Below are 26888 nucleotides of genomic sequence, written 5' to 3'. Positions count from 1 at the left end.
AGCTTCAGTTTGAACAGAAATATCATCTGAGGATGCACAGAAAATCATTTGCACCAGGTGATCTTGTACTAGTCCGAAATACTCAAGTTGAGAAAGAACTGAATCACAAAACAAAACCACGATACTTAGGACCCTTTGTTGTTGAGAGACAAACCAAAGGTGGATCCTACATTCTAAAAGAAATGAATGGAACTCTGTCTAGACGTGGTGTAGCCTCCTTTAGACTAATTCCATATATAAGCCAAAACAATCCTACTCTGCAAACAATTGCAGATACTCTTGACAATGATCAATACTATGAGGAAAATTCATCAGGATCAGATTCAGATACTTCTTTCCTCTCAGAGGACAAATAACAAAACACATCACATCATGAATGGAAAAGACTCCACTATAGAGAAGCGAATTCAACAAAACATTGCAAGTTTATTTGACATCTTGTTAGAGGATTGCAATAAACTTCACGAAGACTTTATTTTTCAAGATATCAGAACCCATTACAATCAAATGATATACTTCTGGGATCATAATTACCAGGAAGCATTATCACAAATATGTCCTACATGTGCAGTATACTTCAAAATTTTCAGACTCCTAGATGAATGTCACCATCTTGTCAACCCAGAAAACAGATGGAGGAGTTAACAACATCACAATTAACAAAATGTCATGACCTACCCTTCAACTGGGGACAGTTGCGATTTTTTGTCTGGGGTGGATGTCATGCATGGTATGTGATTCATACCATGTCAGATATATATAGAGAGTGATAAGGAAGATATGAGAGACTGTCTAGCCCTTTGTCACTAAGTTACCTCTCTATTTTTCCTTTATTTCATTGTCTTGTATTTTATTTCTCACTTTACAGGCTTATTTTACCTTGTATTTGTATCAAGCATGTGACGTTCTGTTTATTTCTCATTGTTTATTTTTATTTGGCTTCTTTCAGCCACCAAGTTTTGTATCTCTATTTATTTCTGACTGTTTATTTGTATTTGGCTTCTTTCAGCCACCAGCTTTTATTTGTCATCACATCATGTGACTGGGAAATATTCTGGTTTGTAACATTATTTAAGCTGACTCAGCATGTTTAGTCATGATTGGCCATGCTTTGTAACAACATTTAACATGACTCAACATGTTTAGTCATGGTTTGTCATGGTTTCTAATTTCTTTGTAAGATTACACTGTATTTGTAATGTACTTAGTAATAAGCTGATTCATCACCTGGTTTGTAAGCCACATTCTTACTAATCCATCTGATTAATCATGCTTAGTAAGGGGGTTCCCAAAAGGTATAAAAGGACCCCATTTTCACCCATGAAATACAATCCTCCCACTTGACTCTTATCTCAAACCGTGTGAGACCACTAAGACTTAAAGTGCAGGCCAATATAAGTGCCTTGAGGTAATCTAAGATATCATTATCTATTCTAAAGTTATATACTACCTTACAGGGGTCGACTATATAACTTTCATTATCGTTATTCTACTCTAGGTTATATACTACCTTACAGGGGTTGACTATATAACCATTGAACAGCTCTCATTCTAAGCTTTACGTGTATTCATAAGACTCTCCCTTTCAACGGAAAGTGAGACACATCTAAGGACGACAAAGTTGAAACAGACTTTCATAGGTTGAAACACGACCTACTAGGCTGAAACAAACCTAACGAATTTATCCAGAACACAGAACATTCCACAACAACTTCGTATAAGACTACACAAGAAGAGGACAACAAACTAAATCCTCCCAAGAACTCACCATGTTACCTCCCACGAAGTAGAAAAGTCGGAGACCGTGGACTTAAGGACTGGCAAGAAGTCTTCACCGTGTATAATTGTGTTGTCATTATACACAACTTTCATATAAGACCCTTAAGTAACAAGACAACGGGTGGGCCGACGAAAGGGATATCAAATAGACAGGTGGGCCGAGGGTGCTATAAAATATTTATTACATAGACAGGTGGGCCGAGGTGGGGTATAATTATATAGACGGGTGGGCCAACATAGGATGTATTACATAGACGGGTCAGCCGACGTGGGGGATAATACATAGATGGGCGGGCCGACAGGGGTGTATTACATATATGGGTGAGCCTAGATATGTTCCATCAAGACATACAGCTGATGTAGCCACCAGTGAATCAAACACATAGGATACATGTACACTATCAGTGCATATACCTACCATCAACCACCAAATATAAACCCCTAAGCACAAAAACATGAATCTATCATGTGTGGCATTGACCAATAATCCAGGACTGAAGTGGAAAAACCCCACACCTGAACCCTGGTGTGCAACAAATCCTATTTCTAAGCATGGACACCAGAAGCACAACACACAAAAATATATATGTCAAATTTTCAGTGCCAAACCCCAAACCGAGATGTACCAACCCCTGAACCCTGAAACCCGAGAGTGCCGGGTCTCGGGTATCGGGTGTCTGGAACTCGGAACTTGGGAGAATTTGGGGAGATCAATACAATTTAATTTACAATCGAGTTGATTGACAACACATTGACTTACCCATGTTTGCAATATATTTTTGTTTAGACATACCGAGTTCCGAGTTCCGGACATCCGATACCCGAGACCCGAGACTGCCGGGTCTCGGGTTTCGGGTGTCCGGAACTCGGAACTGGGGAAAATTTGGGGAGATCAATACAATTTGATTCACAATCAAGTTGATTGACAACACATTGAATTAACTATGTTTGCAATATATTTTTGTTTAGACATACCGAGTTCCGAGTTCCGGACACCCGAGACCCGGCAGTCTCAGGTCTCAGGTATCGGGTGTCCGGAACTCGGAACTCAGTATGTCTAAACAAAAATATATTGCAAACATAGTTAATTCAATGTGTTGTCAATCAACTTGATTGTGAATCAAATTGTATTGATCTCCCCAAATTTTCCCCAGTTCCGAGTTCCGGACACCCGAAACCCGAGACCCGGCAGTCTCGGGTCTCGGGTATCGGATGTCCGGAACTCGGAACTCGGTATGTCTAAACAAAAATATATTGCAAACATGGGTAAGTCAATGTGTTGTCAATCAACTCGATTGTAAATTAAATTGTATTGATCTCCCCAAATTCTCCCAAGTTCTGAGTTCCAGACACCCGAGACCTGGCACTCTCGGGTTTCGGGGTTCGGGGGTTGGTACATCTCAGTTTGGGGTTTGGGGGTCAGTAAAATGTTTACAGATATACATAGGTTGATTTAAACATGTCTGGAAGATGTCGTTCGTCTAAAATGTCAAATCCTGAGTTCCGGGTGTCGGGACTCAGTACCCGGCACCCGGGACTCGGGGTTCGGCACTGATAATTTGACATTCGGGTGTTCGGGTTTCGGGTGATATCTACCTCAATCTGCAGTTTCGAGTTCTGGATATCGGGAGTGATCATTGAATGATTCAATTGTGGCATAGGTAACATGCATGGAAAAACATTTATGTACATCTATCACTGAGCAATTATGTAGCCATGTCAACCTCCTCACCAGGAAGATCAACCTTTCCCTCAACATCCATCTCCTCATCAGAAGAATCATATTCTGGCAGGAGGTTACCTGGTTCATTAGGGACCACAATATCGCCAGGGGATTCTGGCAGGAGGTTGCCTGGTTCATCAGGGAGATCAATTTCGCCGGAGGATTGTGGACCCTCAGGCTGAACTTGGGTGGGCTCAACCATGGGACCTACCACAGCAGATTCATGCTCAGGCGTCAAGGATGTAGGTTGCATGACTGAAAAGTCCAAATCAATGAGGTTGGAAAGTGCGGAGGGGAGGGGTGACATGGACGGGGGGGACCTCCTTGACCAAGCAACATTATTCCATCGGCCGGTGTGTCCGGAAGTGAAAATGAAGGGTGCCAGTCGACCACTGTGTGCCGGAGGCTCTCATGGAGGCGTTGCAGGGTATCAATCTTAGCGTCCTGCTCCTGCACCCGAGCCTCAAGAATAGCGATGCGAGCTGCACCATCCCGAATTGCGATTGCCATGGAATGGAGATCTGGCATGGGAACATTGAGTGCTGCACGAGGCACTGCGACACTGGAAGACCTGACTGCTAAGTAAAAAATTTGGTCAGCCAGTCATCAAAAGTATGGGTGACATACCAGCTGGCGCAGGTGCAGGAACAGGTGCAGGTGCAGGTGCAGGTGTCTTCTTGGTAGTGATGGTCTTGCTGCGACCACGTGACTGCACCTGGGGTGTGGTTGCAGCAGGGATGGCTGGAGTTTGGGAAGGGCCACGAGATTGACTACGAGTTCAGGCCCTTGACCGGGAGGGAGATGGAGCATTGGATGGAGCAGGGGCAGGTGTCTTGGAACGCGTCCGGCCGGTGGTAGACTTCCCTCAGGTCCATTTGGGCAGGGATCCCAGAGATGCAGGGTTGCATTTGATCTTCTTGGTGGAGCAGCGGATGCAAGACAAGCAGGGGAGGCTGGACCTCTTGTCCAATCGAGTCGCACAGGGCCAATTTTCCTTGACACAATAATGGCAGGGGTTGTTCTGTAGTATCCGTTAGTAGATGGACTAAGGGGAATTTATTTGAGTACTCACTGGGCCGGGAATGGTGATATCAAATGTGGTAGTGGCCGGCGGGTCACCATCCGAAGAACTGGAAGTATCATCGGAGGACTCCTCCTCAACTTCCGGACGCCTGCCGGAGGTTGCCTGACAGATTGTTAATACACATGAGTTTCTGGAAAACTTCTAGGACTTACCCGAGCCTCCGGACGACTGATGGGAGATGGACAACTGATGGGAGATTTCTAATGTAATGGGAATGAGTGGGAATTATACATGGGAGGTCCGGACATGTCCAAACGACTCACCGTAACCTCCGGACAACTGCCGGCAGTCAGCTGTGGACACATGAGCATATATTTAAAGTCCAAACGAAAAATGCAACCTTACCGAAGCAGGCCCAAATGATTGCTTCTTGGGGGAACCGGGTGACCGAGGCGACTGGGGCTTCCTTACCACAATGGTGCGCTGGGGAAGGACGACCTCCGGCACTCCACGCGAAATCGGCTGCAACAAATTGAGAGCATGTCAGAAATCAGCCAGAACACATACCTGAACAATTGGGTCCTCATCATCTTCCGACTCCACAAACGGCTTCGACTTGGGGAGTTGACTTGACTTGACACTCTTGCGAGCCTTCAGCGCCGACTTTGGAGGTTAGGAGGAGTGTCCCGAAATCATTGGAGACTTCCTCTTGTTGCTCCCCCCAACTTCCGGCGACAGGTCGATGGAGGTGGCCTTACCTTTCCTTTGTCCTGGACCTCAGGGGTCGTCTTGCCGGAAGGTCCGGCGACGACCGGAGGTGAGGGAATGACGGGGGTGGGGGAAGGGACAAGTGCAGGTGAAGGGACAGGTGGAGACGGAAGGTTGACAGTGAGTGGGCCAGTGGAAACGTTAGGGACAACAGGGAGATCACAGGAATTGTCACCCAACGCCTCCCAGGCACGGACTTGCTTGCGCCAGGCATGTCTAGCCACCCGGGGGTCATCGTGGCCAATGCTGTGCCAGTTGGGCAATGCCCGGGGAGTCATGGAACGCACCCTCATCAGCTCCTTAGAGCAGGACACCACAATTCCAGGGATGTACTCCCCTTTCTCATGGGCCCGGATGATGTCAGCCTACCCGGACATTACAAACATTAATGTTACACTAATTTAATAAGTTCAACATACCAAAAGAGTGGTAACCTGCTTTGTTAGAACAAGGTGGACGTCCACAGAGCTGGCCGGGATGTGCCGGGCGCCGGCAATGATGCCCACAAGTTGAGCAGTGGATGCCTTGAGGTTGGCCAATGAAGATTGAACTTGAGTAGACATTTGGATGGAGTTGACAGATGTGAGAATGTTGAAAGCAGGGTGAAATCTGTTATCAATAGAATGAAGTTTCAAAGAAACAATACAATTGAAGGACAATGTTGAAAATTCGTTGATTGTTTGTGTTTGTTTGGTCATCGTTCAACTTTCGGCAATCACCGGCCATGTGTTGAACTTCGACATTATCAGTTATCAATCAGTTCATCAGTGCATCAGCTCATCAGATATCATGAGCTCTCAACCTGGGGTCAGATTTCATGACCCTCTGGTCACTGAATTTACTTCAATGGATGTGGATGAGTCCTCCCAGTCCCGGATGTCCCTTGGTATGTTTTGTTTTTTCTGATTTCAGTCAATTGATCTGACATGGTTCAGATCCATTAGATGATATATACCTTGGGCTGGATGATGAGTTAGACTCTGATTCTGGATCGTCCGGTGGTTTGGATGTGTTGAATGTAATTCCCGGTATGTTTTCCAATTCAAATGTACATATTTTACATGTGCAAATTCATCACATATCTCCAGATCCATCATCTCCGGCTCTGGCAGATGGACTGGCCCTGTACGATGACCTGGACTTGTATCTTGGTCCGGAGGATACCTTGATTTCGTCTGATGATGCTCCGGTTATACCCGATTTTCCTATGGCTGGTGAGATTACTCTTTCAATCCCATGGTCACCTTTCATGGCATTTCCCCAGTGAATGAATCAACTCCAGAGCCCGATCCGGCCACTCCGGGTGTACCAGGTGCACCCATACCTTGTAGGTATATTCATATCATTTCATGTGCTTTACTCATGCTATCTCCTAAGCTATGTCAGAAACTCCCGAATGTCAATCGCCCGAGCCGGAACTCAACAATGAAGCCCTGCGTGCCATGGTTCAGGAGTTCATGCCAATCGGATCTTATGATCAAGCTGAAAGTAAGTATACAACAGTTGATTATTTATCTCTGCTAATATCCTGCAAGTTCAATCAATTGTAGATCGCCTGGGAGATTACGAACAGCATCATGGAAATCTTCCTGCCCCTACAGTAGCCCAAATTCTTGAGGCTGACAGACCATTCAGGATGGCATGGGCTGAAACATGCGACAAACTGCGGAAAGCAGATGTGGACCTCTGGAGGATGCAAAGGGTAAGGGAGTCAACCTCCGAAATGCTGAAGGTATTGGATACCCTCATTGAGGCCTTTGAGGACTCAAGTAACATGTAAATATTGATCAATGTCTGATAGTAGACACATTGCAGTACTACTCAGTAGGTAGTCCTTGGTACTTGTATACTCTACCTACCCAGTACTCGCTGCCAGGTTTTCTGTGCTCGGTACTTGGGGCTCGGTAGTTGGGGCTCGGTACTTGGGGCTCAGTAGTTGGGGCTCGGCAGTTGGGGCTCGGTAGTCGGTGCTTGGTACTCGGGGCTTGGAACTCGGGCCTCGGAACTTGGGCCTCGGAACTTGGGCCTCGGAACTCGGGCCTCGGGGCTCGGTACTCGGTGTTCGGTACTCGGGCCTTGGTACTCGGTGACCGGCGTTCGGGCTTCGGTATTCAGGGTTCGGTACTCAGGCCTTGGTACTCGAGATTTGGCATTTGGCAATTACAATTTGATTGTTAGTACTTTGACATATACATAATAGCACTTATGACATTACACATGAGGGCAGGAAGATATATGTACATTAAGTGTGTCCCTGTGCTCTGGTTACTCTAGGTGTACTGTCTACTGGCATTTGCAACTTACTCCGGGTTGTCCTCGTGGATGGTTCAACAGTGACTCGAGTGCCCCTCCTCCTTTTCTGTGCCGGCGGTGTGATACTCTCTTCCATTTCGACATCATCTCTAACCTCGCCCGTCGTGTTGTCAGTTAACCCAGCGAGGAGGTCTCCCAATTGTGATGTCAGTAATGCACCTTTTTTGGCCGGCTTGGCCGGGCGAGGCTTTGGAATTGAACGTGGGACTGCCGGCCCTCTGGGTGTAGGACCTCCCATCCTGGGCTTCTTCAGCGGAGGTCTCCCGTCAGCCAGGTCATCATCCACATTATGCTCCGTATGATGAGTGGCACTCTCCTTATCACTCTTGGCTTCTGTCAATGACTCCCGAGGCCTTCGGATGGTAACCCTCTGTTGCCTTCTCACTATATGAGTCTGAGGAGAGGGCGAGTTGCCAGATATGACAGATGGTACCATGTCCCCATCTTTGTTCTTCCATGCTTTGAACAGAAATGTGGGCCCTTCGCCTGTTTCTTGCTGAGCGAGCCAAAACTGGAGCAAGGTAGTGGTGTCCCAAATTTGCAGCTTCGAAGGTTCCTTCAAGTCAACATCCACCGGAAGATATGTCCGGGCCACGAAGTCATCCTGACTTTGTACAATGGCACTCCATGGCACAACCGCCTTGTCCTTCCCAGAGCATATCCCTTTGTCCATGCATTGAACAATTTGTCAGGTGATGCGACGACAAACTCACGATAGTGCAATGTAAGAAAGGCCCTCACTATGGCCTTCTTATCCTCAAGGCTGGTTTTCGAATTCGTTTTCGACCTCCCTTGACCTGACGTCCTCCATCCCGTGCCCCGGCACCTATCATTGTGATGCTCAATATGTTCAATCTGGTATACATGGTTCACACACTCACCGAACTGTTCCTGCGCGTACTCCTGCCACACTGGCTCAATGTCCTCCCAGTCCTTCATCTTCATGAAGCTGTCCCCATCTCCTAAGGCCTCATTATCATCATGCCTGCATGAATATTTTGAGACGAAAATCTCCGTCAATGGATAAATGTACTCACATCCCGAACAGCACCTCGCCCTTTTCATTCTTCCAAGCCGACATCACAAACACTCTCATCCCACATTGCCTCCACATCTCGTTTCGAAAAGTGCTCCATATATGCTGGACCCTTCTTACGAGCGACTTGTGCTTGTATCTCCAGAGGCGGACAGTTGTTGGACCACTCTTCGGCTGTTTCTTTAGCCTTCTCCAACTCGTCGTCGTCCAATTCAGCCATGATTCTCTTCACCACCACCTGATAATGTTTGAACATACCAGGATCTCCTGGCTTTACCCCGGACTCGTCCTCAATCCTCTTCAGCACCTCTTCGCGTTTTTGCTGGTAGACCACCATCCTGGGCATCCATTTCCTCCCATACTTGATCATGTCCTTCCTTTCCTTCTTTTTCTTGTTGTTGAACAACCAAGTCTTGTGCACCTAAGAGTTGATGAAAGAATGTGACAGTTAAAAATTTAGTTTTTCAACACAACAAAGAAGCCTCACCTGCTTCCTCTTTTTCCATTGTTTTTGGTCCAACTTTGAAGCAAACAACCTGGCCGCCCTTGCTATGGCAGTGAAAATCGCTCGCTTCTCACTCCTTTTGGCAGCAGTCCACTCAGGAAGGTAGTTCTTCAACTCCAAAATCTCCTTGTCCGTGAGCTTCTGAGACTGTGGTTGACTGCATCCTGTGTCTTCCGGAAGTCGTGTTGGTGGAATGACCTGTTCTTGCCATAGTGAATCAGAATGCAGAAATGGCTAAGGATTTGCAAGGTGAAAGTATTAATGAATTGTGCGAAGTTGAACTTTGAGCAAAGCCTAATGATAGGTTAATCGGCCCATATTGGACCCTGAGCCATTAATGGAAATGAATTTGTAATGAAGCCAACAGGACTGCACCACATCATATTGCAATAACAATTCATTACACCTGAGCTGATGCCTTGCTTGCAACATTAATAAACAAGATGAAGATAGGTAGATGCACCCCAGTGCAAAAATCTCACAGGGTGGAAGCAAGGGGCAGCAAAGGTAGGAAGACTTGGGTCAAGGTCCCACTTGCAAGCACGAGGCGACATGCCTACAGGTCCATGCCTAACTCTCCCCCGGAATCATCAACAATTCAGCCTGTTGAGGCACCACCTCCTTGGGAAGACTTTCCTGACAATACTTACGAGCAGGACCAAGGCTCATTTGAGCCTTTGCAACTCCCAAAAACCATGGCAAGTTCATGTACAATGTTGGAGTGTCATTCAAACTATGGCTAAGCATTCAAAATACAGAGTCAAAATGACTACCTCAGGCAATGGCTGCCAAGGCAGGAATCATATCTACATCACCTCCTCGATCGAGAAGCTCCATCCGAAGACAGGAGATGCATCATCTGCCAACAGGATGGGGTGTACAAATGTCAAGATTGTCTTGGCGAGCCACTTTATTGCACGGGCTGTTGCAGGAGTCAACATCGTCGCAATCCTTTCCACTGGATCAGTCAATGGAATGGGCGATTCTTCGAGCGGAGTTGTCTAGCTCATGTGGGACTCATTATATACCTTGGCCATGATGGCAAACAATGTCCGGCGGTCACCTGATCGGTGGAATTTGTTTGAAGAAGATGAACCCGAAGACTTGCTCGAGCCTGAAGATCTGCCATTTGTGTCCGGACCCGAGTTCCAGCCAAAGGAAAACACCATGGTCATCGTGGACAAGTCCAGAGTTCATCACCTGGAGGTTCAATGCTGTGAATGTCCAAATGCCATGAGTCCGGACATTCAAATGTTTCGACATGGATTTTTCCCTGCATCTTTTAACAGGCCAAAGACTGTGTTCACCTTCAGAGTGCTCAATGATTTTCTACTGGACAGCCTTGAATGCGGCACCTCGGCAATGAACTATTACAGCAAGCTCCGGCGAATGACCTCCAGCATGTTTCCACACCTTGTTCCGGTAATGCCTTACCCTCATGATCTACTGGACATCATATTGACAAAGCACATTGCAAGGACCGATACAGAGAGCTCATGAGGGTTGCTCGACAGTGGAGGCAGTTGAAGACAATGAAATGGCATGGCTTTGGCCATCGTTCTGATAACCCAAGCACAGGAGAACTTGCATTATTTTGCCCAGCATGTCCTCAGCCTGGGATTAATGTGCTGTTGTCAGAGGATGAATCTCTTGATGAGTGAGTCCTATTCTCAACCTATGTGGCCTCCATAATAATACTAGGGATCCAAGCTGGAAATACACCCAGTCATTTGTGATGGACGGAAATTTCAAAGCCGAACTTCTGCATCCCATTAAGCCATTCGATGAAGTTTGGCTGTCCGATAGGGCTTGGATTCATGGTAGGAAAGGACAGGTATAAAATGCATCTGGCAGAGGCTGCTGACACAGTGGAAAAATCAAGCTGCAACAATCACCAGGCAGTAAATCAAGCTAATGCTGCTCGGCACAAGCTGGAGTCCACCGGTATCGGGGGAGTTGCCTGTGCCAGACACAGTTGCTTTGTCCCTCACTCCATGGTGGATTTTCAGAAAGGCGAAAGGCAAGCCACATCCACCATTCCCCATTCACAAGTTAACCATGGGTCACTTGCAGACAAATGAACATGGACTATGCCCTTTGCAAGGCTTCCTGGCACAACATGGAAGGCATCACCAGGGCTGTCACCTTCTATGATATTAATTGTCAATACAACAAACACTTTCAGGTTCGGGTGGATCGAAGTCGATTTCTAGAAATGGCACCACAACTAACCATCATTCCCGGAATTGGGTTATGGCACGTTCATGGCCATCAGGACAGCTGCTATGTCCGATATGCTTCTAACTTTATTGAAGGCATTGGTCGGATCGATGGAGAGATCATGGAGATGCTATGGGCATGGCTCAATTTGATATCCCCTGCTGCTCGGGGAATGTCATCTCCCCACCGAAAGGAATGCCTTGATTATCAGATGAATGACTCCAATTTCTGCAAGATGATTTGCATGAAAAGGACTCTATGCCGGAAATACAAACTGGCTAGGAATGGTATCTTAGAAAGTGGAAAGGCATTCGACAGACTCGATGAAGCAGCACCCTTACATTTGAAGACAGAATGGTTAGCCAGGGAGAGGATAGCTCAGTCAAGCAGATTGAATGAACCTTCAGCCATGGATGAATATGAGATCAATATCAAAAAGGGTACATTGAGTTCCATTGTCTCCGTCGAGGTCTGAATTAATATTGCACTCAGCACCTAGCAAAAAGGAGATCGAGCTTAGATTGTTAAAGGAGGGTAACGCCCGCAATGCAGCACCCTCTCGCAGATCTGTGGCGACATGGATATCAACAGGGTTAGCAATTGAAGAGGCTCAGATTGCATTGCTCATCGAGGTCCGAAGGATCGGAAGAAGATCCACCGAGACACAGAGATTAGACATCGCCCATCAAAGAGATTGGCTCCAAGGCCAGATAGATGGATTTGCTCGGTCTGCTCTAACACATCTCGGGGAGGGATTTGATGCAGATGATGAACCTAAAGACTTGGACGTAGACATTCTAGATGATCTCGATGATGACCCGGCGGATTTCACAGAGACATCTCACACATGGACAAACTCTCCCGAGCTAACTGTAATCCCATTGCCATCAAACCTGGGGGTTGATAGATGCAGACAATGCATGGCAAAGGATCTGATTCCCCTGGAGATGTCGCTTCGTGAAGGGCAGGCCAATGATGCCCTTCACAATCTCCGCATTTACCTTTGCAACAAGGCCATCCTGTTCCGAACAATCGTTAGGCAGGCCAATTCCCAGGCCCTGAAAACTCGAGCTTGGTCCCAGGTGACGTCGGTGCAGCAGGCAGTCTCCCTCCATGCCAGCATATATACAAAGACAAGGAAGCAAATGATGAAACTTGAGCCGGGGCAAGACCAGCTTCAGAAATACAAACCCCTGCTTCGCGAGCAACTCAAAATCAGCACTGCAGTGGGTGACCCAAATGCCCGAGGTCAATGAAATGAATCTTTGGCTTGGTTTTGGTCTGTTGAAGTCGACCTTGGGGGTCCTGATCAATCATGGAATGAAGAATGTGAGTTCCCGCTTGCATGTCATATCCCGTGGTTACCTGACTGGACCCATGCCAAGTTTACCAAGTCCATTGGCTGAGGGCAAAGGCACTACGAGATCAATGGAGGGAAGAAATGCTATTGGTCACATTGGAGATGGATTGGACATGTAAGTTCTTTTTGTGGAAAACAACCATATGGGGCGAGCACATGCAGGAATCATTGGAGAAACGACTTCCGGGTCACGGATGCTACGCCGGAAGGCAATCCCACATGTATTCATTGCTGGCACAGGATGCACAGGCAGCTTTTCAAGACCTACAAAATGTGTTGATAGAGGCTGGAGATGAATGAACATTGTTTTCTCATGAAGTCCCTTTTTCCACATACATAATTGATGCCCGGGAATTGTCCGGGTCAGCCCATGTCGGAGTTTGAATTTCGTATCCATCCATAAGTGATTCTTATCTTCACATCTTGACCATCTTTCACTTGTATTGCCAGCGCCATAGTCCTGTATTAGCCATGTCTGCATCTCATGCATCCACTTCTGGCACTCTGAATCCCGGAAGCCATTACCGACCTCTGAAGCTGAGCCTTGCAACTATTTCCTGCACATTGGCAATGGCTGGATCGCACGTCCATGCAATCATCTCTCAATATCGGACGGAAGCTGCCAACAATGGTCTATCTGCTGACTGGATCAAGTATTTTAAAGCCGGGCTGCAATGGGAGATGAATGTATGTTACCACTGCCCTGATGACTTTGTTGGTCAATGCTAAGAATTTGAGCAGACATTTGTCACACCACTCCTGCAGTACTCCGCTTCACAGAATATTGTGTCGGTTCTTCCGGTCCCTGTCGCTTATATCCTTAAGTTGTATCCCATGCTGACCTGGAACACGGTTCCGGACGACGTCTTTTCATTTCATGATGAGCCAATTGCAGGACATCCATCCCAGATTGTGTTCGCATATACATGTCCATGGTGGAGGGGAAACAACTGGATCCTTGATCAACCATGGCAGTGGGATGAAATAATGGCTTCCTGCATCTCTCACTACCAGTATTGGGCGGTAAGATGTCAGCTGAATTACCTTGATTGATGACTTATCTGTTTCAGCTTAATGTTGAGGATGATGCTTTGGTACTTCCAGAGAAGTTGAAAAACACTTCAACTCCACCACTCATGGGACTGAGATTCATCAAAGAACGCATGGAAGCATTGCTGAAGGAGCAAGATCATGGCATCGAAGCTAAGATGGGAGAGGTGAAGATGTACACTGACATGTTAGAGAAATTGAGGAAAGGCAAAGGAGTGTAGTCCCATTCACTCTTCATTGTATACAAGATGTAACATATTCTATGCATTCGAAAATCTCACATTCGAGTCCCGGACGCCCAGGTCCCGAGTCCCGAATTTCAGAGGTCAGGGCTCGGAGACCCGGAGCTCGGCAACTGTGTTGGGTGTCAGGGTATCCAGACCATTGGAGATAGCATGTGTCAGTATTTTGCGTTTCATGGTTTATGTTGGGTGAATATGGAATCGGGGATCAGGGACTCGGTATTCAGAACAGTGTCAAGTCCCAGGTCACGAGCTCCGAGTCCCAAGTGCCGAACCCCGAGTCCCGAGTCCCGAATTTCAGAGGTCGGAGTTCGGCGACCCAGAGCTCGGCAACTGCTGGGTGTGGGTTTTGGGACTCGGGACTCGGAGCTCATGACCTGGGACTCAACACTGTTCTGAATACCGAGTCCCTGACACCTGATTCCATAATCACGAAACATAAACCATGAAACTTAAAATACTGACAAATGCTATCTCCAATGCTCCAAGTACCCTGACACCCAACACAGTTGCCGAGCTCTGGGTCGCCGAACCCCGACCTCCGAAATTCGGGACTCGGGACTCGGGGTTCGGCACTTGGGACTCGGAGCTCGTGACCTGGGACTTGACACTGTTCTGAATACCGAGTCCCTGATCCCCGATTCCATATTCACCCAACATAAACCATGAAACGCAAAATACTGACACATGCTATCTCCAATGGTCTGGATACCCTGACACCCAACACAGTTGCCGAGCTCCGGGTCTCCGAGCCCCGACCTCCAAAATTCAGGACTCAGGACCTGGGCATCCGGAACTCGTCGAGCGTATTTATACATCTTCCCCCAGTCTCAAATATCACGTACTGAGGTCCAGGTGTCGGGACTAAGTACCCCAGCACTCAGGACTCCCATATGTCAAGTCCCGAGTTCCAATTATCGAATACCGAGGCTTGCATCCAAATTATTTAGTCCCACATATCACTTGGGAAATGCTCAAAATTGAGTATTGAGGTCCGGATCACAATTGGTACATGGTATTCATTTGTTGGAATGTATATAGGTCACAATGCTTGCTCTTTGTTTGATCTTTCACACGCTGTATGGACCATCCACACTAGCCCATCCACATGATGGAACACCAGCATAAATATGAACAGCATCCCTCATATACCATGCCCAAGCAATCTGATCCCCTTCCACATCATACACTCCATGTCTCACAATCTTTCCGGAAAACGCAATCATACAGCCGGAATTGTACTTGAACTCCAGCTGAAGGTTTGGCATTGTCATCCGAGCATTAGAATAGTCCCCCATGGTGGTGAGAATGTCAAAGCATTCAGCAATGGACATGTGGTCTCGATGATGGGGGGTTTCCCGATTGGAAATGATGGAGAGGGTGTTAAACACGGATGCCCAGTACTGCAGGGCCTCCGGCATCTGTGGCAGATCATTGCTTACTGCTATATTTCCAAGGTTTGACAAGGTTCTCAACCCTGCCCAGTACTGCTCAGGATGCATGACTCTGAGTGCCGCAGACGCAATGGCTGCTGGCCTTGCAATGGCTTTGAGGATATTCTTGCAGGAAGGTCCCTTCAATGATGCAGATACCTCCGGATCGGACACATTCTTTGGGATTGGTAAGTATGACTGCCGGAATCACCATCTCATCAGATCCTACCTTGTGTCCCTGTTGAAACCATGCCGGAGATAGATTGATGCATCCGGGAGTTGCTCCAACATCTTCCAAGCCCCGGTTGAACAACCTTTGATTAGTTCGCCAATTGCCATCAGCCCTTACACTTTTTTCGAGGCTTGGAGAAAGCAAATAGGTGGCCTCCCTGATTTCCTTCTGTAGGTTCCATTAATATTCGATATCCATCGAGTAACAATGTATATTACACACCTGGGTGGTGTCTGTCAGGGCATCTGAGAGATACCATGCAATGATGGCACCGGATGCATCAAGAATTATTGCAGGTTCATCGACCAACCTTTTGCCTTCATGGCCAGGAGGACACCTCTCAAGCAACCTCACCTCTCTATGTTCATTATGCCTGGTGTCCTTCGGGGAGATCAATTTGCTATATCTTGCAATATCCATCTGCATCTGAACTGTCATGCAGGAATTTGAATGATAAATAGAATTTTCCGAATCTGCAGGAAGACCCACTGGGATTTTTAGATGCCTTTATGAGTACATCAGCCAAGTGATCGCACGCCATCACCAGATCAGTGTCTAGGTTGGGGGAAGGTATGACTGGGCCTCCTCCAGTCTTCTCTGCCTTGAATTTCTGTTCAGTATATTCCCCTGCTTCATAAGTCACAGTCAGGGCCCAAGTGCGCCAGATTTTTATGCTATCAGGAGGGGAAGGGGAAGAACCATTCATGCTGGATGTTAATCTTGGGAAATCAGACGCTGAATGCTGGATGTCCGGACTTTGGTGTTATAGGGGGTGGAGATAGAGAGGATCAGATAAGGGAGCCATGGATAATTTTGGCTGCTGTCAAAGATGTATTATTATCCATTGCTCAATGAAATACTACCTGATTGGAAGTGTGCTGGTCATCAGATATTCATTTGTCGACTCCCGGGTCCCGGTACTCGGAAGTCGGTACGGTTGACCCATATTTGGGTGGTCGGAATTTGGCGTCTCGTAGGGCAACACAAGCTTCGTACTGCCATATCAGGAGATCACCTGCTGCTCCAGGAACTCGGTAACTGTGATTTATTACCTCCTCTGAGTAAGGTTGACTCGCTGGTCATCAGATATTCATTTGTCAACTCCCAGGTCCTGGAACTTGGAGGTCGGTATGGTTGACCCATATTTGGGTGGTCGGAATTTGGAGTCTCGTAGGGCAACACAAGCTTCGCACAGCCATGTCAGGAGATCACCTGCTGCTCCGGGAACTCGGTAACTTTGATTTATTACCTCCTCTGAGTACGGTTGACTCACATTTTGGTGGTCGGAACTTGGCTTCTCGTAGGGCAACACAAGCTTCGCACCGCGGATTCCACATTCTGCAAGACAACCTAAGCACCATCAGAGGCCATGTCAAGAGAGCACCTGCTGCTCTCTTCAGAAACATCTCAACTTCGGTTGGCCATTTAACATGGAAAGTATTAACTAAATTATGTGTTGAGTTCCGGGTCCCGGAACTCGGTACAGTTGACTCCAATTCTGGTGGTCGGAACTTGGCTTCTCATAGGGCAACACAAGCTTCGCACCCCAGATTCCACATTCTGCAAGACAACCTGTGCACCATCAAAAAGTATTAACCAACTTATGTGGTGAGTTCCGGGTCCCGGAACTCGGAACTCGGTACAGTTGACTCAAATTCTGGTGGCTGGAACTTGGCATCTCATTGGGCAACACAAGCTTCGCACTGCCATGTCAGGAGATCACCTGATGCTCCGGGAACTTGGTAACTTTGATTTATTACCTCCTCTGATTTGGTTGATGTACAACTACCTCAGCTCCATCATGTCTACAATTATGATACACATGGGCCCACCCATCTATATTGTATACCACCCTCGGCCCACCGGTCTAATACAACATCCCATACAACACCCTCGGCCCACCGGTCTAATTAATATGCGTCTGGGCCCACCCGTATAATACAATATTTTATAATACCCTCGGCCCACCCGTCTAATTTAATATGTGTCTGGGCCCACCCGTGAATGTGATAACAAGTACCTACCCATCTATCTCATACACATCTACCTTAATACACCCATCTGCATAATATCCAGCTACCTCGGCCCACCCGTCTATCTAATATTCATTTACATCGGCCCACTCATCTACTCTATATATTCCCTGCATGGGCCCACCCACCTCCATCGGGAATAATTTGCCTCCCGGCCCATCCGTCATAGTCGAGAATATTTTTATCATGGGCCCATGATCCGCTGGCCCATATCATACGGGATATTATGCACGTCCGTTCCCTCGTATTATATGGAGATAGGTCACTGTAGTATGTGGCCCACGAACGGCGATACACCCTCCAACTCGCCGATTTCCAACACTGGCAACCAACCTCCAAGTACGTGTTTCTGTGGCATGCATGATTGTTAATTTATTTCCAATTAGGGTTCAACTTCGGGTTTGGGAATTCGCCCAGCCATCTTACGGCAGACTTTGCGCGTATGAGGCGTACCGTCCCCTGAACCTTCAATTTTGGGTTTCCGGTGCGAAAGCAAGTCATGGCAGATGCCCTTGAGCCGGAGGCGGCACATCACACAGCTGTGACACCACCACAACCTCAAAAATTCGACTTTGGGTTTACAGCGACCAAGCATGGCCATGCAGGCAGTGGACCTTACATCACCTTCCCCAGCTCCAACAAAATTTAACTTTGGCTGGACTCAATCCCATACCACAGAGCAGCCGGCAGTTCCGGCACGCCCAGCGGCAGTCGACTCAGAGCCTGCACCATCTTCCCCAGCTCCCATAACATTCAATTTTGGCTGGACTCGGTCCATTGCCACAGAGAAGCCGCCGGTCCAGGCATCTCAACCATTCAACTTTGGAATGAATGTGGAGAGTGAGATTCCACCCTCACTGCCCTTGCCGCAGGATGTCTGGCACAACCGCTGTAGCTTTTCCAACACTCCCGACAATGGAGTGCCAGTGTCGGTGATACCTCTCAAGAGAGCCATATCTCCACCACTGCCCTCAACTCCTCCTCAGGCACCGGTGGCCAAACATACAGCCAAGTTCAACTTCGGCTGGAAGGAGCCACCTTCAACAACAGCAGCTGTTGCTACCCATGTTGGGTTTGACCATAATAATAAATGTAAGTCGCTCATCTATATGCATTAGTTATTTGAAGATTAACCACCATTCTAGCATTCCAGTTCGGTTGTAAGGTCCCTCTGGCAAAGGTAGGGGAATGGACACTGGCGCCTATTACAGCCGCTGTGCCACAAGCTGCACTGGTGCCGATGGTAAGACTGGCGCCTAACATAGCCGCTGTGCCAGAGGCAGCATCGGCTCCTGAGCCAGACCCTTACATGCCCAAGGCCTTGCTGAACTGGGAGGGTGCTTTCCCCGCTGCCAAACAACGGAAACTCGATTCCACCAGTCAAGTGATCCGCCAAGGCACCATCAGAGGCCTTATCGGTGATGCTGAGAAGGCTGCCATTGACATTGTGAAATGGCTCAATGGGGATGAATGTAAGTCCCGCAACTGACATGAGTCTTCCAACTTTACTGACTTATTTACAGTTGATCGACTCGCCCAAACAATGCTGGGTAGCCTCATTAGGCCTGGCGATGATGTACGAGATCCCACGCCGGAAGATGTCTTGGACAGCAACCGCGCTGTATTATCGGTGTTCTGTGAGTCCAGAGATCGGTTGACTAGGATCTTCAAAGATCTTATCACCCTTCATCATGCATCTGAGCACCACATATGCCAGCTTTCGTTCATGGACTCTCTCGCAAATGAGGTTGAGACAGCAGAGAGGACCGCCGGTAATCCATAGTACATACATTATATCTTTCAATTAGTTGCGGCTATTTCTTTAGTACCACCAATGTTATGTTAATGGCCATACATTCACATTGCCGATGAGTTACACTGATGTGCACCGGCGGACAGTGCTTTTCATTCTATGCCGGCGTATCCTATGTACAGATGTAATATGACATAATGATTACTTCCTGCCCCGCTTAGCCCTTGAAGCTTCTGGCGCAGTGGTTTTACTCCTGGTTCGCTTTGCCAGCATGTCACTCACGGCGTTAGTGCCATGGCATTTCAAGTTCTTGGGAGGCTCATGTGATGTATATGCGACCTCCTTGCTCCCCTGTGACTTGAGAGGCTGTCTGGAGGGAATAGAACCTTTCATCAGAGGCTTCTGAACCCCACTGATCTCAGTGACAACTTCTTTGGTAGCCCGGCGTGACCCTGCAGCCCATGTCTTCTTGGTCGGCAAGGCGACCTTTGGGGGTGGCGAAATCTTGGGCTCTCCACTGGTGGATGGTGCTTCCTCATCTTCACTGGATGGACTAACACCATCCTCTCCGAGATCACTGTCCAACTTGTCCTCCGAATTGCTATTCTCCACGACACGGTGGCGGTTGGCTTTATGGTTGGCTTTGCCCTTACCCTTGCCTTTGCTCTGCTTTGTGGCATTGCCATGGTGAGCAGTGGGTGGACACATGTCTGCCTCTTGCATCTCACCATCGGAGTCTTTCCAGGCCTTGAATGAAAATGCCGGTTGCATGTTGTTTTTCTGGCGGTCAAACCAGAAATCTAGTATGGTGGTGGCATCTGCTTTATCCATCTTGGATGGCTCCTTGAGCTGCACGCTGGCTGGCCAGTGGGCACCGTCAAAGAATGCCCATGGGTCATGGATTACATCCCCCCATGGCACCGCCGCTTTCAGGTTTTCTTCACCGGAGCACATTCCTGTTAAGAATCAGAATGATGTACAATCTGACAGAGCAAAACAAAGTACTATAGAGCTTCGTCAAGAAAGACTGAATCATGTGCTGTTGTTCCGCTCATTTCCATCCTGTTGTGTCGGGCAGAATTGGCCACCCATTGGCGTCTTCGTCAAGTTCAACTAATTTCCTGGGGACTCGTCTCTTTGATTTGACCATCTGGGGTTCCCCGTCGTCCTCGCCATCTAAACATTCATTTGCCTCAGTATGCTCGCCGGTAAGACACTCACATGGCCTCACCAAATTGCTCCCCCGCATATTCCACCCATTCAGACATGATGATGCCTTCCCAATCCCTTGTCTTGATAAAGCTCTCTCCATCCACAAATTGTTCATTGAAGTTGTGGCTGCAGTGACTGTTGAATAAATTGCCGATTGATTGGCAATGACACTCACCCTCCCAACATAAGCTTGCCTTGGCTGTCTTTCCAAGCTGATAGGATGCAGACCCTTATTCCAGCTTTCTTGAACATTTCAGTGGCAAAATGCTCGATCATGTTGGCGCCCTTGCTCTCGGCGACCTCGGCCTGAATATCCGGCAGCGCCGCTTTGTTGTTCCACTTCTCCGCCATGGCCTCCACTTCCTCTCTCTCCTCTGCTGACAAACAATTAATGACTGTCTTTGCTGCCTTCGGCCACTTGGTAATCATCCCCTCGCTTCCAGCCATATCTCCTGTCTCCTGTCGAATCGAGGCTTTGTGTGTGTGAATCAAGACTTGCCTCGCCGTCCAATGACGGCCATACTTGATAAGGGGCTTTGCAGCTCCTCTCCGGCGAGACTGGTTCTGCAACCACTGCTTGTAAATCTTTGACAGACATGTTATCATGCTCCAGGATCTCCGATATGTTATAAACTGTTAAATACCTTTTGCCGAGCTTTCAACAGGGCCTTTTCCTTGGTGGGAGCTTGGAGGGATGCTTCCTTGTAGATGGCAAGCAGCACCCTTGAATGTTCTTTACCTTTCACAGACTTCCAGTCTTCTAGGTGGGCTCTGAGGACCAAGACTTCAGCCTTCTGCAAGCAAACCTTTTTTTGTGGAACCACAATAGGAGATTCACTTCTTGGCATGTTGTGTTATAAAGGATGGTGATGGTGAATCTTTCCAGACTCAACAACAGTTGGTTGACTGTCGTTGGTGTTCCATGGTTTTGTTCTGTTCTGCTCGGTTGATTCACCCTATATTACAGTTCATATCATGGATATATAGTGGATATGATTGCTGTGTTCTGCTCGGTTCAGCTTATATTATAATTCTTATTATGTACTTGTAACCAATGGTGATCAATCAATATGACCATATTGCATCGGTCAATTGAAACTTGTCATTCTTTCAGATTCTTATCCAGTACTGGGCTCAACAAATGGGAGGTTCTAGACTACAAGAGTGGACTCCAAAATGTAAGTATGCAGTGGTGGAATGGCAGAGAACATATAGGACGAGAAAGGTGGTCGGCAAATGGGTGGAGAGACCTATCATTAGTAGATCAGTTCCAGCAACCCCTACTAAGTCTTCCTCAAAGCAGGAATCTTATGGTATGCTTTATCATGGGGGAGATGACTTTTCAGGCAACCTTGGTGATCACATGGTGACTCCACTGCACCTGCCAAAGTCCTTGGTGAGCCATCCGCTGATATCACCTCTATTTCACCACTGATCTGTATTCAGAGTCAAAATGACTATATACGTCAATGGGTCCCAAAGACCAAAGCATATCTTGACATACTCCTTGAAAGAGAAGTTCCATCAGATAGGTCATGTATCATCTGTGGGACAGATGGTGTCTATAAATGCCATGGATGCTTTCGGTGAGCCTCTCTTTTGCACAAGTTGTTGCAGAACCCAGCACCAGAGGCTTCCCTTTCATCGGGTTAGTCAATGGACAGGCTTGTTCTTTGAGGAAAGTTGCTTGGTCAAGAGTGGGATGGTGATCTGGCTTGGACATGGAGGAAATGCATGTCCATGGGATGATGATGTAGGGGAGTCAGCTCTGTTCACCACAGAGGAAGGAGGTTCCAATGATACGGATGCCGAGAGCACATTGGAGGAACCAAATGCCGAGCAGAGCACAAAGGAGGCCCATGACCTACCGACCGGTGTGCCGTTCATTAAGAACAACAAGGCCATGACAACAATAGTTGACAAGTCCGGAGTACATACCCACATCGTCAAGTATTGCACATGCCCAGAGGCCGACACCGCAGATATACAGTTGTTTAACATGGGTTTGTTTCCGGTGTCATTCATAGAACCGAAGACAGCATTCACCTTTGATGTCTTGAATGACTTCTTACTCGACAACCTGGAGTGCAGGACTTCGGCGATGAATTATTACAGCAAGTTAAGGAGGATGACCACAAGCGTCTTTCCTCACTTGGTGCTGGTGAGCTTTGTGGTGCACCATCTGCCATTTCATTAATTGTGATAAAGGACCGTTACCAGGAGCTCATGAGGGTGGCAAGACAATGGCGGAAGTTGAAGCTCCTGAAGTGGAATGGCTTCAGCCATGAGGAAAAGGAAGTGAGACCAGGCGATCTAGCCCTCTTTTGTCCGGCATGTCCTCAGCCAGGAATTAATGTCACATTGCCCGCTGGAGGCACCGCCGAGGACATCAATGCTAACAATGGATCTGCTTGAGAGACTCCGAGTTGGTTATACACAAGATCACTTGTCATGGACGGAAACTTCAAAGCCAAGCATCTTCATGCCACAAATCCCATTGATGAAGTGTCTCTCATGGACGGTCATGGTTTCATGGTCGGTGATGCCTTGTACAAGGAGCATTTGGCCATTGCCAAGGATGCCATGCAACAACCACCGCGCGGTAAATTTGGCAAATACATCTCGTCACAGATTAGAGGCCACTGGCATCGGCGGATGTGCATGTGCGAGGCATGGTTGTTTTGTCCCACACACCATGGTAGATTTTCAGAAGGGAGAAAGGTGTGTACAATCACTCGGACCGTGTGCGTTATCGCCGACTGTCAACAGACAGATGAATATGGATTATGCGCTGTGCAAGGCACTGAAACTCAATGCCGAGGGCATCCGCCATATATTGACCTTCTATGATGTGAACTGTCAGTATCATAAGCACCTCCAGGACCGCATCGCCAACAGTCCATTGCTGAAGATGCATGACAAGCTGGAAATCACCCCTGGCATCGGACTATGGCATGTCCATGGCCATCAAGACAGCTGCTATGTCAGATATGCTTCCAATTTCATACAAGGCGCAGCCAGGATCAACGGCGAGATCATGGAGACCTTATGGGTGCCATTAAATATAATCTCACCGGCGGCCCGTGGCATGGGAACTCCTCACCGAAAAGAATGCCTGGATTACCAAATGAATGATTGCAACTTCATGAAAATGATCAGAATGAGTGGGTGTCTCATTTATTCTTTGCATGAATCTGATAGCAGAGACCGTACAGGCAAATCGCTTTGCCAAAATACAAGGAAGCTATGAAAGGGGTTGCCGACAGCAACATGGTATTTGAGAGGCTTGATGAGAGCGCCGATGCCGATAAAGTCAAAGATTGGGAGGCCCAAGAGAGGTTGGCACATGAACGGCGGCACCATGATCCAACAGCAATGGACATTTATGAAGTTCAGCTGTGCAAAGGTATGTAGACTTATCATACGGACAGTCAGTTCTGATTCTTGCACAGTGCCGACAAGAAAACAGCAAGAGTTAAGGTTGTTAACGGCGCAAGGCCGGTGGCCTGGCGAGGTGCGCCGGAGAGGTGCGGCAATGTGGCTGGCAGAGGGCCTTGCTATCGAGGAAGCCCAGGTCATGCTGCAGATGGATGTGAGAAAGCTTGGACATCGAGCAACAGATACTCAGTGATTGGCGATTGGTCACTGACGTGATACCCTGCAACGGGATATTGATCGCTGGACGGCGGCCAGAGCAATCATTCTCGGTGAGGAATTAGGCGACAATGACATGCAGATCATGCAGCCAGATCTGTTAATACTTCAAGAAGACGCTGAAGAAGCTATGGACACCGAGCTTAGAGCGTTTGAGCTGGAAAAGGCGGTAATTTCTTTGCCTTCCAATATGGGGCTAGAGAAATGTGCGGCCCTTGGTGTTGCTGATATCGCCGATCAGGAACTCATGCTCCGGCAAGGTCAGGCAAATGATGCCCTGCACCACATCAGGGTGCATTTGGCTGACAAGGCGGTCATTTTCCGGAAGACTGTCAGAGTAGCAAAATCACAAGCGTTGTCTACCAGAGCTTGGGCTCAAGTTCATTCAGTGGACAGGGCAGTCAGCATCAATGCAAGTATCTATTCAAAATGCCGATCGCAATTGTGCAGACTCGGCGCAGATGATGCACTGCTCAAGAGATACCAACCGTTGACAAGGGAGCATCTCAAGGTCAGCACTGCCGTCGCCGATCCAAATTCAAGAGGGCAGAGGAACAATGTGTTAGCTTGGTTTTGGTCATTGGACATGGAAGGGGACTCCGATAGCAGTGACTGGCTGAATGAGTGTGAGCAGGTCACCAATACTCCATGGAAGCGGCACTTATACCGCCGATGTTGCAGTTTACCGTGTTCACTGGCTTCGTGCCAAGGCTATGAGAGACCAATGGGCAGAAGAGTTGTTGCTTGTTCAGCATGAAATGGATTGGACATGTAACTTTTTGCTTCGGAAGGCCGACAAATGGATCCGTCTCGGTGCCATCTTGAAGCTAGCCCAGAAGCATGGACATGTGGCATACTCAGAGAGGCAGTGCAAAATCTATCAACATCTGTTTGGAGAGGCGAGAGATTCATTCAACTGGGTGATGGCTGCATGACCGCCGGTGTAACACACTAGTATAGTGAATGCCAAAGGTTGCTTGAATATATGCTCAATTAGTTTACTATCACTGAAGCACACAGGATGGCACTCATCAGCAGTGGCTGGGGATCATTGGCAATGGTAGCCAATCTACGTCCATGAACAGGACGGTCCGGCTTGTTGGTCAGGCTGGTGGTCTATCGCTGGAGCACACTGCCATTGTTTTGTGAGCCCGGCAATGTCGTTCGCAGGATTGTGCAACTTCGGCAATGATAAGAGGATTGACCGCCGTGCCCACAAATTGTTATAGATGAAATGAGACCAGTATGGCCATTGTTGAATTGCATGAGCCATTGAACCAGCATCCTGTCCAGACAGCCATCTTTGGAATCTATTCATATCTCAAAGGACCTATTACTACATAGAGGACATTATAGCTAACTACTCAGACCAGCCTTTATGCTGTGGCCTCTTTTTCAAATACTTTACTAGTTTGTCGGATGCCGTGATGGCTTGCAGTACATCATCCCCTAATGTCGTGTCCATTCTCAGCATAGTGGCTGCCACCATCTTCGCCTCTAGAACCTTGTCTTCCAACATCTTTAAAAGATATTCTCCTTCTTCCCTAGCCTCGGCGCAGATGGTGGCTAGCTGCTGAGCAATCAGCATCGACATTGCTTGAACCGGTGTCACCAGTGTGACTAAGGCGTCTCCCTCAAACTGCAACCGGCATTTGTTAGTTGTCATCCATGTGAAGTCAATCACTCACCAATTGCGCAAAATGCGCTGTGACACATTCCTTCACCTCAACGCCATTCGGGTATCTGGACAACTTTTCATCCAGCTTGATGGTCGCAAGACCCGTCCACCAAGCATGGCGATACTCCCGGACAAGGCGGCCCTTAGTCCATGGCCCGGATGGCGAAACCGGCAAACTGAGGAATGCCTCATACACCTCTGTGTAGTCTTTCAGCATGTCGAGCTGTTTCATTGAAAGCATGCCGACCATGTGACGGAGGTGCTTGGATAGTGGTGGGTTGATAGACAACCTAGCACAAAACGCCATCCAAGGGAGTGTGTAAGCCTGGGAGGTCAATTGACCTCTGTGCAAAATAGGACAAGTTGAAACTTACTTCTATGTCCCAATTCAGATATTCACCGATCACCCGGCTATCATCTGGCAATATTGTGAGCTTTGTTTTTTCTAGCTCAATGCGAATGGCGAGCAGGTGGGATCTGGCATGCTCGAAAATTTGTGTGAAATCCTTTAAGGTAAATTCCAAGTCTTGTTGGGAAGACATGGGTGGGAGAATGAATTTTGACTTCGAAATGTGTACGAAACAGGGTTTAAATAGATTAATGGGTCAGGATTTGAATTCTCACGGTGGGTATCTTTGATTGGTGCTTGGCCACATCCTTGGAGATCCACAAATTCATTGTGCAGCGTGCTACTAATGGTGAACGGTCACCAAACATTTGAGTGTAAACTGTGGTCTTTGTGGAGAAGGTCCTGTACAATTGATTGTACAGTACCTGTGGGCGGACAATGGGAAAATGACATAATCAGCCACCACTGTGGCCACATGAAATTTGTATATATTATGTTGTGTTCTGTTTGTCGCCGTTCCTCAT

General features: G+C 47.7%; 6 protein-coding genes across 6 annotated transcripts; 5 read left to right on the top strand and 1 right to left on the bottom strand.

Annotated features, from left to right (window-relative positions):
* Positions 1–11943: 11943 nt before the first annotated feature.
* F5891DRAFT_952947 (uncharacterized protein) lies at positions 11944–12624 on the top strand (the record flags this gene model as incomplete). The annotated part of the gene is made up of 1 exon (XM_041375145.1): positions 11944–12624. A coding segment is annotated over one exon (681 nt), but the record flags the coding sequence as incomplete, so codon positions are not given.
* Positions 12625–12749: 125 nt separating this feature from the next.
* F5891DRAFT_952838 (uncharacterized protein) lies at positions 12750–13028 on the top strand (the record flags this gene model as incomplete). Its single annotated transcript, XM_041375135.1, has 1 exon — positions 12750–13028. A coding segment is annotated over one exon (279 nt), but the record flags the coding sequence as incomplete, so codon positions are not given.
* A 171-nt stretch (positions 13029–13199) lies between these two features.
* Positions 13200–13999, top strand: F5891DRAFT_1189110 (uncharacterized protein; the record flags this gene model as incomplete). The annotated part of the gene is made up of 3 exons (XM_041367103.1): positions 13200–13415; positions 13470–13751; positions 13799–13999. 3 exons carry the CDS (start codon positions 13200–13202, stop codon positions 13997–13999), a joined length of 699 nt encoding a protein of 232 aa, XP_041225602.1.
* A 4312-nt stretch (positions 14000–18311) lies between these two features.
* On the top strand, positions 18312–19501 carry F5891DRAFT_1189108 (uncharacterized protein; the record flags this gene model as incomplete). Its single annotated transcript, XM_041367102.1, has 3 exons — positions 18312–18810; positions 18864–19190; positions 19242–19501. The coding sequence occupies 3 exons, from the start codon at positions 18312–18314 to the stop codon at positions 19499–19501; spliced, it is 1086 nt and encodes a 361-aa protein (XP_041225601.1).
* A 2252-nt stretch (positions 19502–21753) lies between these two features.
* Positions 21754–25272, top strand: F5891DRAFT_980638 (uncharacterized protein; the record flags this gene model as incomplete). The annotated part of the gene is made up of 15 exons (XM_041377027.1): positions 21754–21770; positions 21798–21861; positions 21888–21996; positions 22030–22079; positions 22130–22269; positions 22337–22844; positions 22892–22981; positions 23102–23285; positions 23320–23404; positions 23453–23851; positions 23899–24089; positions 24136–24310; positions 24377–24753; positions 24799–24963; positions 25019–25272. 15 exons carry the CDS (start codon positions 21754–21756, stop codon positions 25270–25272), a joined length of 2808 nt encoding a protein of 935 aa, XP_041225600.1.
* A 425-nt stretch (positions 25273–25697) lies between these two features.
* Positions 25698–26557, bottom strand: F5891DRAFT_980637 (uncharacterized protein; the record flags this gene model as incomplete). The annotated part of the gene is made up of 3 exons (XM_041377026.1): positions 25698–25976; positions 26026–26340; positions 26390–26557. The coding sequence occupies 3 exons, from the start codon at positions 26555–26557 to the stop codon at positions 25698–25700; spliced, it is 762 nt and encodes a 253-aa protein (XP_041225599.1).
* Positions 26558–26888: the final 331 nt, after the last annotated feature.

The sequence above is a fragment of the Suillus fuscotomentosus genome (genome assembly GCF_016647785.1).
Source record: "Suillus fuscotomentosus strain FC203 chromosome Unknown F5891scaffold_29, whole genome shotgun sequence".
Classification (NCBI taxonomy): domain Eukaryota; kingdom Fungi; phylum Basidiomycota; class Agaricomycetes; order Boletales; family Suillaceae; genus Suillus; species Suillus fuscotomentosus.
This window is presented reverse-complemented; position numbering and strand designations above follow the sequence as displayed.